The sequence below is a fragment of the Podarcis tiliguerta genome (genome assembly GCF_965153285.1).
Source record: "Podarcis tiliguerta genome assembly, chromosome: 13".
NCBI lineage: Eukaryota > Metazoa > Chordata > Lepidosauria > Squamata > Lacertidae > Podarcis > Podarcis tiliguerta.
The window spans coordinates 50,626,400-50,642,646 of NC_139546.1; the positions used below are offsets into that span (position 1 = coordinate 50,626,400).

The 16,247-nt window shown below is 51.1% G+C and overlaps 1 protein-coding gene across 3 annotated transcripts; it reads left to right on the forward strand.

Moving 5' to 3' along the window:
- The first annotated feature begins 1,039 nt into the window (after positions 1-1,039).
- On the forward strand, positions 1,040-15,719 carry EIF5A (eukaryotic translation initiation factor 5A). 3 transcript variants are annotated; one of them, XM_083410850.1, is made up of 6 exons: positions 1,040-1,355; positions 7,731-7,917; positions 11,220-11,324; positions 12,111-12,242; positions 14,089-14,162; positions 14,310-15,719. In XM_083410850.1, the coding sequence occupies exons 2-5, from the start codon at positions 7,753-7,755 to the stop codon at positions 14,149-14,151; spliced, it is 465 nt and encodes a 154-aa protein (XP_083266976.1). In that variant the 5' UTR covers positions 1,040-1,355; positions 7,731-7,752; the 3' UTR covers positions 14,152-14,162; positions 14,310-15,719. The 3 variants fall into 3 exon arrangements, with proteins under 3 accessions (XP_083266976.1, XP_083266977.1, XP_083266978.1); XM_083410851.1 differs by having other exon boundaries at positions 1,231-1,355; positions 7,728-7,917; XM_083410852.1 differs by lacking the exon at positions 1,040-1,355 and adding an exon at positions 4,507-4,814.
- Positions 15,720-16,247: the final 528 nt, after the last annotated feature.

Genomic DNA, 16,247 nt, shown 5'->3' on the forward strand with positions numbered 1-16,247 from the left:
AACAACAACAATAATAATAATAATTTATTATTTATACCCCGCCCATCTGGCTGGGTTGCTCCAGCCACTCTGGGCAGCTTCCAACACAAAAACGCAATAAAACATCAAACAGTAACAATCTGATCCAATATAAAAGTCACAATAACTTTTAAATAACTTATATCAAAGCAACATTCAACAATACAGCAGAATCTAATAGTAAACCGTAAAGTTAAACATCAGCAAATCATAGTTAAGCAGTTCACACTTTTCAACTACAATAATTACCAATCTATAATCAATAAAAATAACTTAAACGAGGAAAAAGATGGCAAATGTGAGTTATGGCCTCAGACCTAGCAAGTGACAATTTCACTGAAGGAAAACATAGCATAGTTATCCTAACCAAATTACAATGTTATTAAACAGGGAGCTCTGGTTGTTGGGAATGGCGGGTGGCCGATATGAAGTTTCCGCTCTTTTATTTATTTCTCCACCTTTTGGAATGGCACGCGCTTTACTTGGGCACGTTTGAATGGTTGCAACCCGCGGTTGCCTTGGTAACCATGGCGGACAACCTCTCGGCCAAGATGGCCGCCGAAGACCGCGTGGGAGGCTAAAAAAAAAAAGCCAAAGGGTTCGGGCGTGCCGCTCTGCTCCCCCTCGCGCGCGCACTCTATGGTCTGAGAGTTTCGGCAAGAGAGCGCAGGAGAGTCGGCCGGAACCCATGCGGAGGAGACGCGCATGCGCATCTATACAAACATTTCCTCGGTGGGGAAGCAAGTCTCATTGGGATTTCAGGCGCCACTCAAACCGGACGGGCAAGGACCACTGGGCGCATGCGCATTGGAAAACAAATGCTGGTGGGAGGGGGGGGAGGAGGAACGCAGTATCTGTGCGCTTGCGCGCTGCATAAGCACAGTCCCAAACGATGAAGCCGGACGTTTCCTAGTTGTGGTTCTTTCCCCACTCCCCAAAGCACATGCGCAGTAGAACCCCACACGGCCGGTCGCCTCGTGAGCATGCGTCGCCTACTTCGCCCCTCAGACGCGCACGCTCTGGCGCCCCGGCGCCTACCCACAGCGCAGGCGCATTACAGCGTCGGAAGACGTGGCTCCGCCTCCTTTCCTTCCCCCCTCCCCACCTTCCTTCCTTCCCACCCATTGCGGCCGCCTTCGCTTTTTTTTTTTGGAGCGTTTCCTCCCAGTGCGCGTGCGGCAAAAGGAGAGAGAGAGGGGAGGGGAAAAAAAAGCGACAGCGCGAGAAGAGGCGGAAGGGAGGGGGGAAAGGGCGAGAGGAGGCGATAAGTGCGCGTGCGCACTGCGGGCTGGGTTGCAGCAGGCAGCGGCGGCGGCGGCGGTTGAGCTCGCGGGCGGGTGAGTTTGGTGCGCGCGGGAGTGTGTGTGTGTGTGCGCGGGGCTGTCCCGTGTGTGCGCGCGCGCACGCGGCGGCGGCGGCCGTTGCGACGCGGCGCGGAGTGAGGGGGGGGGGAGGGAAGGGGAAGCCTCGCCGACCGGCGCCGCCGCCTCAGCCGCGTGGCTCCCTTTCCCCCCTCACGGAACGAGGTGCCGCGCGCACCCTCCCCTCCCCCCCTCATTCTCCTCAGAGAGAGAGAGCGGGGGGGGGGGAGACGTGAAGGGGGGGCGGCGGCGGGGGGAGGAGAGCCTGGCGCCCCCCGTGTCGCGTGCAGGAGGCGGCGGCGGCGGCGAGGCCGAGGCCTGCGCTTGGGAGGCCAGGCCGGGCCCCTCTGCTGGGCTGACTCACGGAGCGGGAGAGGAGGGAGGGAGGGGGGTAGACGGCGGCGAGTCAGGCCCGGCCGAGGCCTACCTTGCAATGGGTCTCCTTTGGGTTACACGGTGTGTGTGCGGGGGAGGAAACGGGGTGCCCATTGGGACAGGACGAGGCCTTGCGTTGCTTTTTCATTGGGGGGGGCTCCCTCAGACCTTTGAAAGGAAAATACGGGGGGTGTATTAGCCTCCTGGTAATTGGGGTTTGCGGGTGGACTGTATAACTTGAGGTTTGGGGGCTCCTTTAGCTCTTGCGTTGGGACTGGCGCGAAGGAATAATAATAATAATAATAATAATTTATTTATACCCCGCCCATCTGGCTGAGTTTCCCCAGCCACTCTGGGTGGCTTCCAACAAAATACTAAAATACTACCTCTTCAACATTAAAAGGAAGGGAAGGGGTTGGTGGGGACCCTTTGATTTGGGGAGGGATCAGGGAAGGGCCAGTGGCCTTTGAGGAGGGGGTCGCCTGCTGCAATTACACAGGGTTACGTTTTGGGGTCCAGCACCAGAAGGCATTGGCTTTGGAATGGGGTTTGAGCAGGAGTTGAAAGAAAGAAGGGTGGTTTTCTTTGGGGTGTGTGGCTCCTATATGAAGTCCACTCCCTGTTCTAGGGGCTTTACGCCCTGCTGGCTTTGGGATTGTGGGAAAGAAGGCCTTTGAGGACATGGGTGGGGGTGGGATCTGTTTCAACAAGGGGGTCAGGGCTGCCTTTAGGGGAGGGGAAGGGGCGCTGAGGTTCCCGTACTCTGCAAGGGGAGGCTTGTCCTCAGCTGAACTTGGGAAGGTAGGAGGTGGGTGTGGTGGGAATATCCCTCGAAGGGCTGCTCTGCAAGAAATAGAGCTGGAGGACGTTTCTCCCCAGAGAATTGACATTTTGCTTAGGGTCACCAGCTCTGCCCCAGTTTACAGCTTAGGGAGATTGCTGGTAGGTATCGAAGTAAGGTTTTGGTAGAGAGAACTTATACCAAGCTTATACCAAGAACAAACTTACTTGGTCTCTAAGGTGCTATTTTTTATATATATTTTGATTGGGGAGCATTGCACTAGATAAGGCAGTGGAAGGGGCTTCAGGTTAGCTGTTGGGGGAGAATTAGATGATTCCCCACCCTCAGGGAAGGGCTGGCCCCAGTTAGGGCTTGGTGAAGGAAGGGAGTGGTGCCTGAGTGGGTTGAGAAACTGCACCAGGTTAGCAGAAAGGATTGACTTCCAGCTGGAGTGGGGTTGAAGGTCTGGTTTGGAGGATTAGTGCTGGGGCAGGAAGGTGGCAGTTGGGGATCTCATAGACATGCTGTCTGGTGTTCCTGGCGGACTGGTTCCTTGGGGCGTGAGCTTTGGAGTGATTGATCTACATGGCTACCCTTTGGGTACACACATGAAAGAGTAGCTGGCGGTGTCTTCACCCCCTTGCCCTCAGTTTAGGGCTCCGAACTGAGGAGAGTAGCCCTGCAGGAACTGACAAAGGGGTAGAGAAACCCCCTGACACTGAAGTTTGGGCCTTTAAGTATGTAACCTGGGAGATCTATTTAAATTTATCAGATTTCTATACCACCCTTCACCTGAGGATCACAGGGCAGTTTACAGTATAAAAGCACAAAAATACATGCCATAGTAACGAAAACACCCCACCATGGAGAAAGTTAGCGTAGGTTGAGGAAGGAGCTGTTGTGATGAATCCCCGCTCTCCTTGTAGGTGGGGAGAGGGTGAAGAGTGGTGGCCTAGCTCCATAGTGGTTATAAATATATTACTGAATGCATGAGAATATAGCTAATGTATTTTAGAGCTCCTGAATCCCATGAACCATTCCTCCATCTTTGCAGTTTTGTTGGAGAAAGTAGGCAAACTCATTTATGGTTAAGAAGTTGGGAGGGGGAAGATCCTTCTCTCCTCCTGGCTGGGAGGGATGGAGCTCCATTGGTCTCCCCAGCTGGTTTCAGCATGGCTTGAAGACTTTCAAGTAGCAGGCCAAGCTGCCTGGAAAGCAGGGAGATGAGTCCAGGGTTGCAAGTTCCAAACTTGTTCCCACACAAGTATCACCCAGAAAGGTGAAACCGAAGCTGCATGTTCCTTTGCAATACCCAGCCATACTGGTGGTATCTCCTGCTTCCCTGGTGTAGGGGCTGGGATCCCATTCACCATAGCGCCTCGTTTCCCCTTTGGGCATGGCTTCTGATCCCTCTTGAGGATGGCAGAGGTGTGGGCAGCGACTTGGCTTCCACTGAGTAACGGGGACCCTGGGCTGGGTGTGAATGACTGTGACTGAAAGAGGCCTTTTCTGCAGCAGCTGTGTTGCTGCTGAATCTGTGATTAGGAACCGTATGGCAAGAATTGCTAGGAATTTGGCCCTTACATGAGAAATGCAGCTAACTGAACCTCCCATATTTTGCTGGGGGTGTTTCCCCATGGAATCTTAAGGTAGCTCTGGAATGGGGGAGGGAGGGGGTGCAGAGGCACTGCCCGAAAATGTAAAGGGCATTTCTTCCATCCAAATGCTGTGGTAATCCCTTCCCCCCCCCCTTTTCCCCTTTCCTTGGCCACGTGTGGCGCTCTCTGCAGTGGCAGCTTAGCTGAATCATGCTTGGTGTTGGCAGGAAGAGAGGGAGTCTCCCTCCAGACATGTGGCACGGAGGGCCTCTCTGCCTGATCACTTGGGCTAAAACTTCCTGCCTTTCTCTGCAGCTCCCTCCCTCTTTCCCACTGCTCCTCACGGCGGCGGCAGACAAAAATCGGAAGCACGTGGTGACCTCGCAGGCGCACCCCGTTGCCGTCTGCAAAGGGACATGTCATGCCGCTTAAGCTGTTGCAGTTAACAGTTGTCCTAATCAATTATCGGAGCGTAGCGCGGGTCAGAAGCGGTTTTTGGATGAGGAGGAGGTGGGGTGGCGGCTGGAACTAAAACGAGCTCAGCAGATCTCTGGAGAGGGTAAATGAACCGACATGCTCCTCCCGGCCTGGGAGGGAGTTTAGGCGGCCATGTAGTAGCTGAGAGGAGCAGCTGTGGCTGCAGCCGCCACCGCCTCTGCTCCGCTTTGTCTTAACGCTAGGGTGAGCCTGCAGCACCTCCTCGGGAATCCAATCTAGTTTTTCCAGCTCTGATGTAAGATGGGGAGGGTTCCGGACGACTTGGAAGCCATGTGCCTGCACGGAATGAGGCGAGGCCTGGCCTTTGTCAGGGATCTCGTGGCCCGCTGAGAGGCATCCCCAGAGTGCGAGTTGGTAATTTGGGGAGGCTTGGCAGCTGGGGGGGGAGTGTGTGTGTGTGTGTGTGCGTGCCTCAGTCCTTTCCATAGTTGCTGAGGGGTCCTTCTCCTTAGCAGGGATTGGGATGTTAAGGTGTGTTGCTGAGCTCTACCTGGAGTATCTACTCAGGACCTTTTAAACCTGGCGGGTGGGCACCTGCATGCTGAAGCCATTGCTGTGAGTTTTATTTGTTTTTAAATAGAAGGCAAAACTCCAGAATAGACTTACTGCTCATCAGAGTCCTTGGGGCTTAAGGGTCTCCCTTGCAAGTCCCAACAAGTGAAGGTTTTTCATTCATACAGAGAACACAAATGGTCTTTTTCTCAAATAAAGCTTTCTCTTCCCATGTCCCCACCTCAGCCCTAAATTACTTTGCATCCCAAGATCTTAAACCCTTGATTTTGTAATGACTTGCATTAGAGAAAGGCTAGCAGAACACCTTCAGACTCTAAATACTTACTTCTGGCACTTTTGATTTTTTGTTTTTTAAAAAAGCTATGCTAAATTTCCATAAAATTGCACTAAACAACTAGTCCAGGTAAGTTTCGAAGTGGCGCTGGGGAGGATGAACAGGCAGCATTGATTTTTCTCCAAGACAGGTGCCTTTCTCGCTTTCCCTCATCTCTGCCTTTGGCTCAGCATTAGTTTAGGGGGCAGCACGTCTCCCAGAGTGTGATGCTCATAATCTGGTGTAGTTTTACTGTCAAGGCACAGAAGCTGGTCGCTTCCATTGCTCTCTCTTGCTCCCTCCCCGCCCCCCCGGCTGAACCTTTGCCAAAATAACTTGTGGCTGCCCAGGCCAAAAGGTATGTGTGCCGGGCAGTTTTGGAATTTGCTTGGGAGTGGGGCCCCTGCCCCGGACATCACACCAGCTTATTTCGGCAGTTGCGCATTCCACATGCTTGAATTAATGGGCGACCTCCGTGCAGTTGGGGCGCCGAGCTGTGCAGAAGTCTTCAACACAACCAGCAGCTCAGGCATCAAGGGTTCCTTTGCAGAAGGCAACGTGGAAAGAGAAATTGGTGAACGAAGCTGGTGTGATTTGGGGGGGGGGGAACGGACCAAAAGAATGGCCCTGCTCCCACACAAACCCCCCAATGCACTACACATGAGCAACACAGAAACAGGGCTATTGCGAGGCAGCTATGCCCTTGTCACAGGTGAGAATTGACTTGGTTGCGCGCAGCGCTGGAAAAATGTCAAATTCCCATGAGCAGGCATTAGATTCTTAGGTGCCCGCCTTGCACAACACTGGAAACTCTGGATTAGTTCTGCCGCTGCTGCCATGGCAGCTTCCTCTTGGCACGCAGAGATTGCAAGCAGAGCTCTGGGCTTCCTGGAGTGCAAACTGCCCCCTTTGCAGAGCCAGACAGCTGGATTTTTGGACTCCCTTAATCCTGTCGGCCGTACCGCCTTGGTTCTCATGCTGAGGCATGCGTTTGTCTGCCTAAGACTGCAGGCATGCTAGTGCTTCCTCGCACCCCCCGCAACATAAGCTGGCGGTGACTTAAGCGTGGAGCCTTATGGCCATGCTTATAACTAGAGAGCAGCTATCAGCCTGTACTTCTCCTGTTGCCCAGAGCGTTGTTAACTGAGAACTGGCTCATCTCATGAAACGACTTGGCCGGCGTGATATTGGCAAGCTAAAGTGTTTTACATGGCAAGTGGTTAACCTGTGGAATTCATTGCCACTGGATAGTTTGTCGACTCAAAAAACAGTTCAGAGTTTTTGCCATGAAAGATTTTTATTTTGGGGGGCGTTAGGGGCTTTGTGTATAAGCCTTGGTAGCTGAATGTGACCTGAGTGCTTCTTCCGTGACACTTCAGAGGCAGTGGCTGTGTATTTCCTCTCCTTATTAAAAGGAAGGTAGGGTTCTTGGGATGCAATATTCTTTGACGTAGGCCAACTTCAGGAACTGTTTCTTCTGAAGAGAACCTAGAAATCTGCCAATTAGAGCTGGGTGCAAAAGAAAAAATATTTTAAAAAGAGTTAGAATTCTGAACCCAGGAATTTGTTCCAAGTCTTGGAACTGAACTGAGCTCACAGCCCTGCCACAGAAAAATCCATTCCTGGTTGCCGTGAGCTTTCAGAAATTTTAATTCAGGGGTGCGAGTCACTTTGTTAGCATAGCTAAGCAACCAGAAATCCTTGACCCTATACTTAAGTTTTAGACATTTTCCATCAAGGGCAACAGAAGAGCCTGCAGCTGGAATAAGGCCGAAAGGGGGCCCTTGTAGCCCAGGAATTCTTTTCTTGCAGTGACCAGCTAGATTCGCCAGTGGGAAGTCCGCAAGCAAGACTAGAGCGCAAGGCAGTGACATTCTCTTCCCTGCATATCCAGCAACTGGTATTGAGAAACTTTGCTGCTTCCTAACTTTGGAGGCAGAGCCAAGCCATCAGGGTCAGTAGCCATTGTTGCCTCATCCTCCGGGAATTGATCTGTACCTACTTTTTATGGATCCCTGCTGTGAGCACCGTTCAAATTCTATACATGCACAGGGTGGTCACGGGAACTGCGCCTACCTCATCCATGCCTGCGGTTAGCCAGGCATTGCCCCACCCTGACTCACTCCGGCCTAAAGATGAGAAATCGTCCTGGGCTAAAGATGAGCAATGGATCGGCAGCGCCAACCCAAGCCTTTTTATTTTGCAAGATGATGGCGATGAGTTTGCCTAACCTTTCTTCCTTGTCTTTCTCTCCTCCCCAATGCCCCCAGCAGTTTCCATAACATCTGTTCCACCATGGCTGATGACCTAGACTTCGAGACCGGCGATGCCGGGGCCTCCGCGACCTTCCCCATGCAGTGCTCCGCTCTCCGCAAGAACGGCTTTGTGGTGCTCAAAGGGCGTCCCTGCAAGATTGTGGAGATGTCCACTTCCAAGACCGGCAAGCACGGTCATGCCAAAGTGAGTGTGCCTCGTCGCCCACGGCGGCTGGTGGCTGGCTTGCCTTCGTGGTCCTCTTTTGGGACAGCTCTAGGTGTGAATTTGCATGCTTGGCTAGGGCTGCCATACTTCCGGAATTTCCCAGACACAGCCAGAATTCATCCATCGAAAATGGTGTCTCGGCGGGATTTTCGAGAATTGACTAAAATGCGTGGGGAAACCCGGACGTATGGCAGCCCATGTATTGATTTTTTTGGCGTTTCCCATTATAAATAGCCACAATTCAACAACTTTGGCAAACCCCCCCCCCAAACCCCTCAACATCTTTTGTGTCAGGATTTTCACTTTGGCAACCCTATGCTTGGTATTCCAGCAGGAGTTTGTGCATGTTCACATGCAGCAGTGTTAGAAACTCAGATATATAAGCTAGGGACCAAATTGCTCCTTAAACCAAGGTTAAAGTCTCCAAAGCGGAATGTCTAGTTGCCATTTGGGGGCAAGATGGCTCTCGAGTCTTAGTTTTCGAATGATGGCCTGACAAGTGATTGATTCTTATTTAAACATCCGGCTAGTTCAGATGAGGGGCATGGGTGGTGCTGTGGGTTAAACCACAGAGCCTAGGACTTGCCTATCAGAAGGTCGGCGGTTCGAATCCCCATGACGGGGTGAGCTCCCGTTGCTCGGTCCCTGCTCCTGCCAACCTAGCAGTTCGAAAGGACCTCAAAGCACAAATAGATCAATAGGTACCGCTCCAGCGGGAAAGCAAACGGCGTTTCCGTGCGCTGCTCTGGTTTGCCAGAAGCGGCTCAGTCATACTGGCCACATGACTCTGAAGCTGTACGCCGGCTCCCTCGGCCAGTAAAGCGAGATGAGCGCCGCAACCCCAGAGTCGGCCACGACTGGGCGTAACGGTCAGGGATCCCTTTACCTTTACCTAGTTCAGATGACAAACTTTGAGCTAGGTTAAGAACTCTGAGAACTTAAAAAAGAGCAGTCCCTTGATCCAGGCACAGTCCACATATATATTGGCCAATCCCTACCTCTTTCTCCTAATGGTGACACAGGCCGTCCATCTTCACTTGGTCACTGGTGGCCGATAGCCAGGTGAAAATGTGCCTGGCTAATTTCAAACCCTGGACCCGTGTAGTAGTTTCACTGTAGCCCTCCAGCTTGCCTTTTACGTTGTGCATCTGGGCAGTTGCCCATGAGCAGGCAAAGCATGTTAAATCAGCTGGCTTTTAAGGGGGAGCGCACATCAAAATTGAATGGGTTCTGACAGCTGGTCCTTGCTTCCTCTCCTTAGTACATTGGTTGCCAAAGTGAGCGGTACCAGCCCAGAGGGGTGCTAAGAGGCAGGGGGTTGCCGGAGGAGTAATGGACTCTCCTGACTTTGAAAAGCTGGTATTACCAAATCACATTAATCAGTTTTGTTGAATTAAGCTAAATAGTTTAAGTTGGATTTTGAATAAATGTGCAATTCATTGTTCTGGTTTTAAATTTTATTGTGTTATTATCTTCCTTAGTGGGTGGTGCAAACTGCTATTCCAAATAATGCTTTTTATGGGGTAGGGGGCACAGGCGTTTACGCAACCAAGGGGGCAGTGACCTGAAAAAGTCACTGCCTTAGAAGATGGGGTACGTAGCGCAAAAAATGCCAGGAGGGCACCAGGTCTGGAGAAGGCGCTGGGCTTAGACAATAAGCCTGGAGCCAGAGGGTTAGTTCTTTACTTCCTCTCCGTGTGTGTGTGTGTGTGTGTGTGTGTGTGTGTGTGTGTGTCTGTCTGTCTGTCTGTCTCTCTTTCTGTCCTGGCACAATCTGCACCCCTTGTTGTTCTCTTCTCCACTGCATGCAGCCCTTCCTGGCTGAGATGATTGTCTACGTTTATAAACAGCCTTTCTTCCAGTGAGTTCAAGGCAGTTTGCAATATGAAATGCTGAAAAGTAAGGCGCAAGGTGGAATGAAAATGTTGTGTGAGGCTTCGTGGGTCTGCAAAGCGTTGCTCTCTCCTCCGTCGCCTGCGCTGGTCACCTTTCAGCCACCTGACCTCTGAGGCATGCTGCCATTTAGCTTCTCTATCTCCTGAGATCGTTTTCCAGCCCTTAGCCTCAAGGAACGACTTGCTTTAGAATGCGTTGAGAGGCCTGCTTTTTGGCCAAAAATGCAAGGCAACATATATGTTTAATCTCTTGAGCTCTGTTGGCAACAGTAGTTGTAGCCCCGGACATCTGGAGGGCACCCTGTTGAGGAATCCTGGCTAAGTGGTGTACAAAAGTACGCAGAGTTTCTCAGTCTGTCTCCTGAGGCTGTGTTCTCCTCTCCTGTGAAGAGCCAAGAGACCTGCTTTCTTTGCATGTCAGTGGCGTTGTTAAGTCACCGGTAGGTGATGCATTCTGGTGGCTTTTGGAGACTGTCTGGATGATACCTGGACACTTTCGGTTACAAGTGTTTCTTGGTGTCTGGGGCTAATCAGGTTCTTGGGGGCAACCTTTTGTGGGATAATCACTTTAGTAGTACCTGTTTGAATCTCCCCCTGCCCCAGTCAGCGGTTCTCAACCTGTGGGTCCCCAGATGTTGTAGGACTACGACTCCCATCATCCCTGAGCTCTGGCCTTGCTAGCTAGTGGTGATGGGAGTTGTGGTTCAACAGCATCTGGGGACCCACAGGTTGAGAAAGGCTGGCTTAGATGGACTAGAAATAGAAACCAAAAAAAAGGGAGGGGGTGTTAAAAGTAATGCTTTGAACTTTGTGGAAGTTCAGCCTCTGAATTAGATAACCCAAAAAGTTAAAGGTGAAAGGCCAGTGGAGAATAGACTGCAAAACGTGGCTGTTGGTATTCCTGATTTATTTGTTTCTTAAAATAAAAAAGGTTAGTATTGAGTGTATAAATAACCCACACCATACTGCAACCCTAATGTGGAAACTGAAGAGAGGGAAGGAAGGAAGGAAAGGGAAAGAGCTGGAGGCGAGGCCTAGCTGTTGAGGGAGTTCGCAGCTTGACAAGGAGACTGGTGTGCGAGGCACAGAGAGTCCAGATCGAGCGGAGGCAGATACGGTGCCAGTGGGGTGCCAAGGGATCTGGTTGCAGTGGACCAAAGCGTGCCCCCCCCCCAGTTCCAGATGGGGTGTGTTTGTGCCTGTGTCTGCCTACCATAGAGAGAGGGACTGCATCTGTTGAGAAGGGGGCCGGTCTCCCTTCCTGAGACAGAACAAGAACCTTGCCTGTTTTCTCCGGACTTCTCCTGCAGGGAACACCTGGGTGCTTTTTTTAAAAAAAATTGTGTCCCCGTTAACATCCTGTCTTCCTCTCCACCCCCACTGTAGGTGCACCTTGTTGGCATAGACATCTTCACTGGGAAAAAATATGAAGATATCTGCCCTTCCACCCACAACATGGATGTGCCCAACATTAAGAGAAATGACTTCCAGGTAGGCGGGTGGAGCTGGGTGGGGTTCTCCCCCCCCACTTCAGAGATGGGAATCCCGAAAGTAGAGGGTTGGTGTGCGCCCGCTATGGCCTGCAAGGCTTGCAAACTGGGTAGACTGCTAGCGGCGGCTGCTGTAGCAAGGATAGGCAAAGTAGCCCTGCCACACAGCAGGGTGGGCAATGGAGACAGGCTTCTTCTGCCCTTCCGGAGAAATCTTTTTAGCTGTTTTGGACCCTCTCCCTCAGTTTTGAGCGTTCATATATGATTCTTGCTACCGCTGGATGTGCCCCAGGGACTGTTAGTTTTGTCTCTTGGCGTGGGATCGTTCCCTGACAAATCATCTGCTGTTACAAACTTGGGGTGGTTTCAAAAAGGTGGCAGGCCAAGGCAGCTGGAGGAACAGACACTTCTTCCTTTCCATGCCAAGGTGAACAGGAACAGGTTATTATTGTCTGTTAAAATCAATAGTTGCTTTTCCGCCATGGCAACTCAAAGCAGCTCTAAAAAACTGCTTGCATTAAAACCTGGGGGGAGAGTGAAATTCACTAAAACATCCCAAACACTCTAAAAAGCCATCTGGGCAGTTAAAGAGGAATTCTTTTGCCTGGTGCCTGACGATACACAACGATGTCTCCAAGCCAGCCTCCCTGGGGAGAGCATTCTGCAAGCAGGGAGCCACCACTGAAAAGGCCCCGTCCTTGTGTTGTCAAAATGCTACTTCAGTGAGTTTTTAAAGCCCGATAGCTCAGCGCTGACTGTTCTGCCCTCCTTCCTTCCTTCCCTCCAGCTTATTGGGATCCAGGATGGGTACCTCTCCCTGCTCCAGGACAGCGGGGAAGTCCGGGAGGATCTACGCCTTCCCGAGGGAGACCTGGGCAAGGAGATTGAACAGAAATATGACTGTGGCGAAGAAATCCTGGTAAGAGAACGCGTTGGGGGCCGGAGGGGAAGAGGCCTGCTGCTGCTGCTGCCGCCCTCCCTCCCTTGGCCCAAGTGATTTGGGGGAGGGGGTTATTTAGCAGCAGCATTCCTTAGCCCAGAGAGGCCTGGGATGGCAAAGCATGGTGTGATGACTTGAAAAGCAATATATGAAAAGCAAAAATACCAAATTCCAATCCTTGCCAGAGGCAGAAATGATTCCATAAGCCTTAAAATTATGGAAGCACCAGGTTTTCCCATCCTGTGTAACATAAGCAACAGTGGGAACAAATTAAGCTTTGTTAGGGAGGGAGTTGCAAAGCTGAGCTGCCCAGGGCCATAGACGGCTGTGCCTGGGGTTCCCAGCCACCAAATGGGAAGATTTTCTTGCGGGTGGAGTGGAGAAGGAGAGCGAGCATGCCTGGCGTTGATCTGTGTGTAAGGCCAAGTGTCCCACCGCTGCTGTGTCTTTGGGGACGTTGGAGGTGGGATAAGGAAGGAGGAGGGGAAACGGGGCGCTGGTCCTCAGCTGCACGGTGGGGTGTTGGACAGCAGACGGAGCAGGTTGCTTGTGCTGCTTCAGACGGCAGGACATGGCGTCACTCTGCAGCTCAGAGCACCTGCTTCCCTTGCAGAAGGTCCCAGTGGCATCTTCAGGTGGGAAAAGACTTTTCCTGTATACCTGAAGGAGCGTCTCCACCCCCGTAGTTCAGCCCGGACACTGAGGTCCAGCTCTGAGGGCCTTCTGGCGGTTCCCTCCCTGCGAGAAGCCAAGTTACAGGGAACCAGGCAGAGGGGCCTTCTTGGTGGTGGCACCCGCCCTGTGGAATGCCCTCCCTTCAGATGTGAGGGAAATAAGAAGCTATCCTATTTTTAAAAGACACCTGAAGGCAGCCCTGTTTAGGGAAGTTTTTAATATTTAATGCTGTATTGTTTTTAACACTCAATTGAGAGCCGCCCAGAGTGGCTGGGGAAACTCAGCCAGATGGGCGGGGTATAAATAATAAATTATTACTATTATTATATATTTCTCTGCCTGAAACCCTGGAGAACCGTCGCTGCCAGTTAGAGCAGGTGTCCCTGAGCTAGGCAGGCCGGTGTGATTCAGTAGAAAACCGCTTCTTACGTACGATACCGGCGGCCTTGGTGAGCTCTCCTTCTCCTGGAGGTCTTCAAGCAGAGCCCGGATGCCCATTGTGGATCATGCCTGGGCTGGGGCTAGCAGGACCTCACGACGGCTGGGCTCTGCTTCCACCGTCGGGAGGCAGCAAAGCTTCTGAACGTCGGTTGCTGAGAACCGCAGGAGGAGAGGGGGCTGTTCTCACACCCGTATCCCGCTTGTGGGTTTCCCATAATGATCATCTGGTTGGCCACTGTGAGAACAGGATGGTGGACTAGAGGAGGCCATTGGCAAGAGCCCTCTTCCCTCCCCCCCAATAATATATATTATTTTACGTAGGTAAATATAATAAAAAAGAAGACATTAATAATAATAAAGACAAACAAAAAATAGGAGAAAAAGAGAAAAAATAAAAAAGATACATACTACATATTGCCACTTAATTAATTAAAATTAAGTACCATCCATCTTCAAAAACATAGTATTTGACTTCCTCGAATCTCTTCCATCCGAATTTCTTAGTCATTATATGTAGCAGTTTCCAATATCAGTGTTTCAAAAAACCATATCACAGTCCTAATCATATTACATAACTTTCCTTATCGTGCATGTTCTTATTTGTAAATTTAATTCCATTTTAAACCCAGGCCTAATTGTTTCTTTCAAGTGGTTACATACCTCCTTCCCTTCTAAGCTCTTGATTCTTGCTTGCTTCCTCCCCCCTCAGATCACCGTACTGTCTGCAATGACCGAGGAAGCTGCAGTCGCTATCAAGGCCATGGCTAAATAAAGGAACCACAGGTGAGTGCGGACCCAGGTTGGAAGGATGCTGTCCTGCTCGCTCGAGATGGAAGGGTGACGCGCAAGGCTTTTGCGTCGTCTCTTGCCTTCCTGCCACTGTCACCAACCCCGGTCACCAACTTCTCTTCTTTCTCTCCCACCTTGCAGGGCAGCAGTTTCAACTTGTTATGAACCAGAGAGGATCGCAACCCGCAGACTGTCAGATTTGGCTCCAAACCACCCAAATCTCTCTCTTTTTTTTTTTCTTTCCCCCCCCTCCTCTAAAAAGCAAAAAAAGGACAAAAACGCAAAACCCTCCCACACCCACTCACTCCCTTTTGAATTAAAACAAAAGAAAAGAAACTTTTTTGTGGTCTTTTTAAAAGCAGAAAAGCTGGACGCTGAATTGTATTCCTTTTGTTATGATTTCACTTGTTTTGGTCCCATTCCTCCCAGTCCCCCTCCCCTCTCTCGGGTGCTAGTAACACTACAGTTGTTTTCTGGCAAGAGAAGTTGAGAATTTGCACTTAAAAAAAGGAAGAGAAAAAAAAGAATAATATTTAAACGGCTAGAAGGAGGGGGGGAAATTGCAGGAGACTCTTGTTGATTTTTTTCTCTCTCTCTCTCTCAAGTTTTAATGCTTTCTGTTAAGATTGGTGGCAGCGCTGAGGAGGGAGCTGCCTTCCCCCCCAGAACGACAAACTGAGCAAAAATTAGAAAAAAATTTACCATTGCGAAGAGTCGCAATCTTAAGCCTGTCAAATGTGTTTGTTCTCGTGAGCGTTTTCTGTTGAGGCAATGTGGGAAGGGGAGGCTCAGCACCCTCTGCCGTCGGACGCCCCCCCACCCCCTGCATAGTGATGGTTGCGGCAATTCGGTAAATTCTTTTGGGACGGCATCCTTTCTTGTGCTTTGGAGGTTAACCCATTAAATGTGGTTTTTTTGTGGGGGCTGCGGCAGCAGGATCACTGCTCTAGTTGCTGAGCTTGCTTAAAACTCCCCTTCTTTAACCCCTTCCCTTCTAGAGCACAGAAGCCCCCCCCCTCCCCAGATCTGGAAGTGGGGGGCAGGCGGTGTTCCTGCCAAAGGCACGGAACTCTGCCCCCCCCGAAATGGGAGGAGAAACCCGCTCGCGGCTGCCTGGCGAATGACACACTTCTCTCTCTCTTATTTGCCCCTCGCCCTCATCCCACCTGGGCTCTGATCCCTGTCAATCATGTTCAAGGACACCCCCCCCCCTTTTCCCCTGGCAACCAGTGCTGTCGCTGCCTCCCTTCTGTCCTTGGAGCTAGCTAGAAAGTCTCTAGCACGCGCCCCCCCACCCTTCCGTCTCAAGCCCTTTTCCCCAGGCTGGGTAACTGCGCATCCCCCACCTACGAGCTGTTCAGGGTAAGGGGGTCTTCTGGGGTAGGTAACAAACTAGCCCCCACCCCCACCCGCTGCCCATTTCCTTGGTTCATATTTACTCCCCTCTGCTGTTCACAGGTCAGCGCTGTGGCCTCCTCCTCCCTCTCCCCCTGTTAATCCAACACATTTGTTAATCAACCTCAATAAAAAAAACAAGTTTAATATGAAAAACCCTTTTCTGGCTGTGTGTGTGTGTAATTTGTAAGGGACCGGGGCGGGGGTTTCGTTACCGGCAAGTTCATTAAAACTAGTACTGCATTATCATAGAATTGCAGAGTGGGAAGGGACCCCGAGGGTCATCCAGTCCAACCCTCTAAAATGCAATGTACCACCATTCGCAACTGGGCAGCAGCCTCTTCCTGGGGCCAGTAGCTGATCGACATTCCCTAGAAAGGAAGCTCATGGAAGCTTAAGACTATGCACTCACTGCAGGGACAGGTACTAGAGGCAAAGAGGAGGGGGCGAGTGTAAAAATTTTTAAATTAAATTTCAGTTCTGTGTGTGTGTTTTTTTGAGAGCCAGTGTGGTGTAGTGGTTAAGAGCAGTGGACTCGTAATCTGGTGAACTGGGTTCGATTCCCTGCTCCTCCCAAGTGCAGCTGCTGGGTGACCTTGGGCCAGTCACACTTCTCTGAAGTCTCTCAGCCCCACTCACCTCACAGGGTGTTTGTTGTGGGGGAGGAAGGGAAAGGAGAATGTC

Excerpts from the sequence above, each read along its gene's own strand:
- EIF5A (XM_083410850.1), top strand. The coding sequence starts at position 7,753 with ATGGCTGATGACCTAGACTTCGAGACCGGCGATGCCGGGGCCTCCGCG. Across the intron at positions 11,325-12,110 it reads TTAAGAGAAATGACTTCCAG|CTTATTGGGATCCAGGATGG; the intron begins GTAGGCGGGTGG and ends CCTTCCCTCCAG. Across the intron at positions 12,243-14,088 it reads ACTGTGGCGAAGAAATCCTG|ATCACCGTACTGTCTGCAAT; the intron begins GTAAGAGAACGC and ends CTCCCCCCTCAG.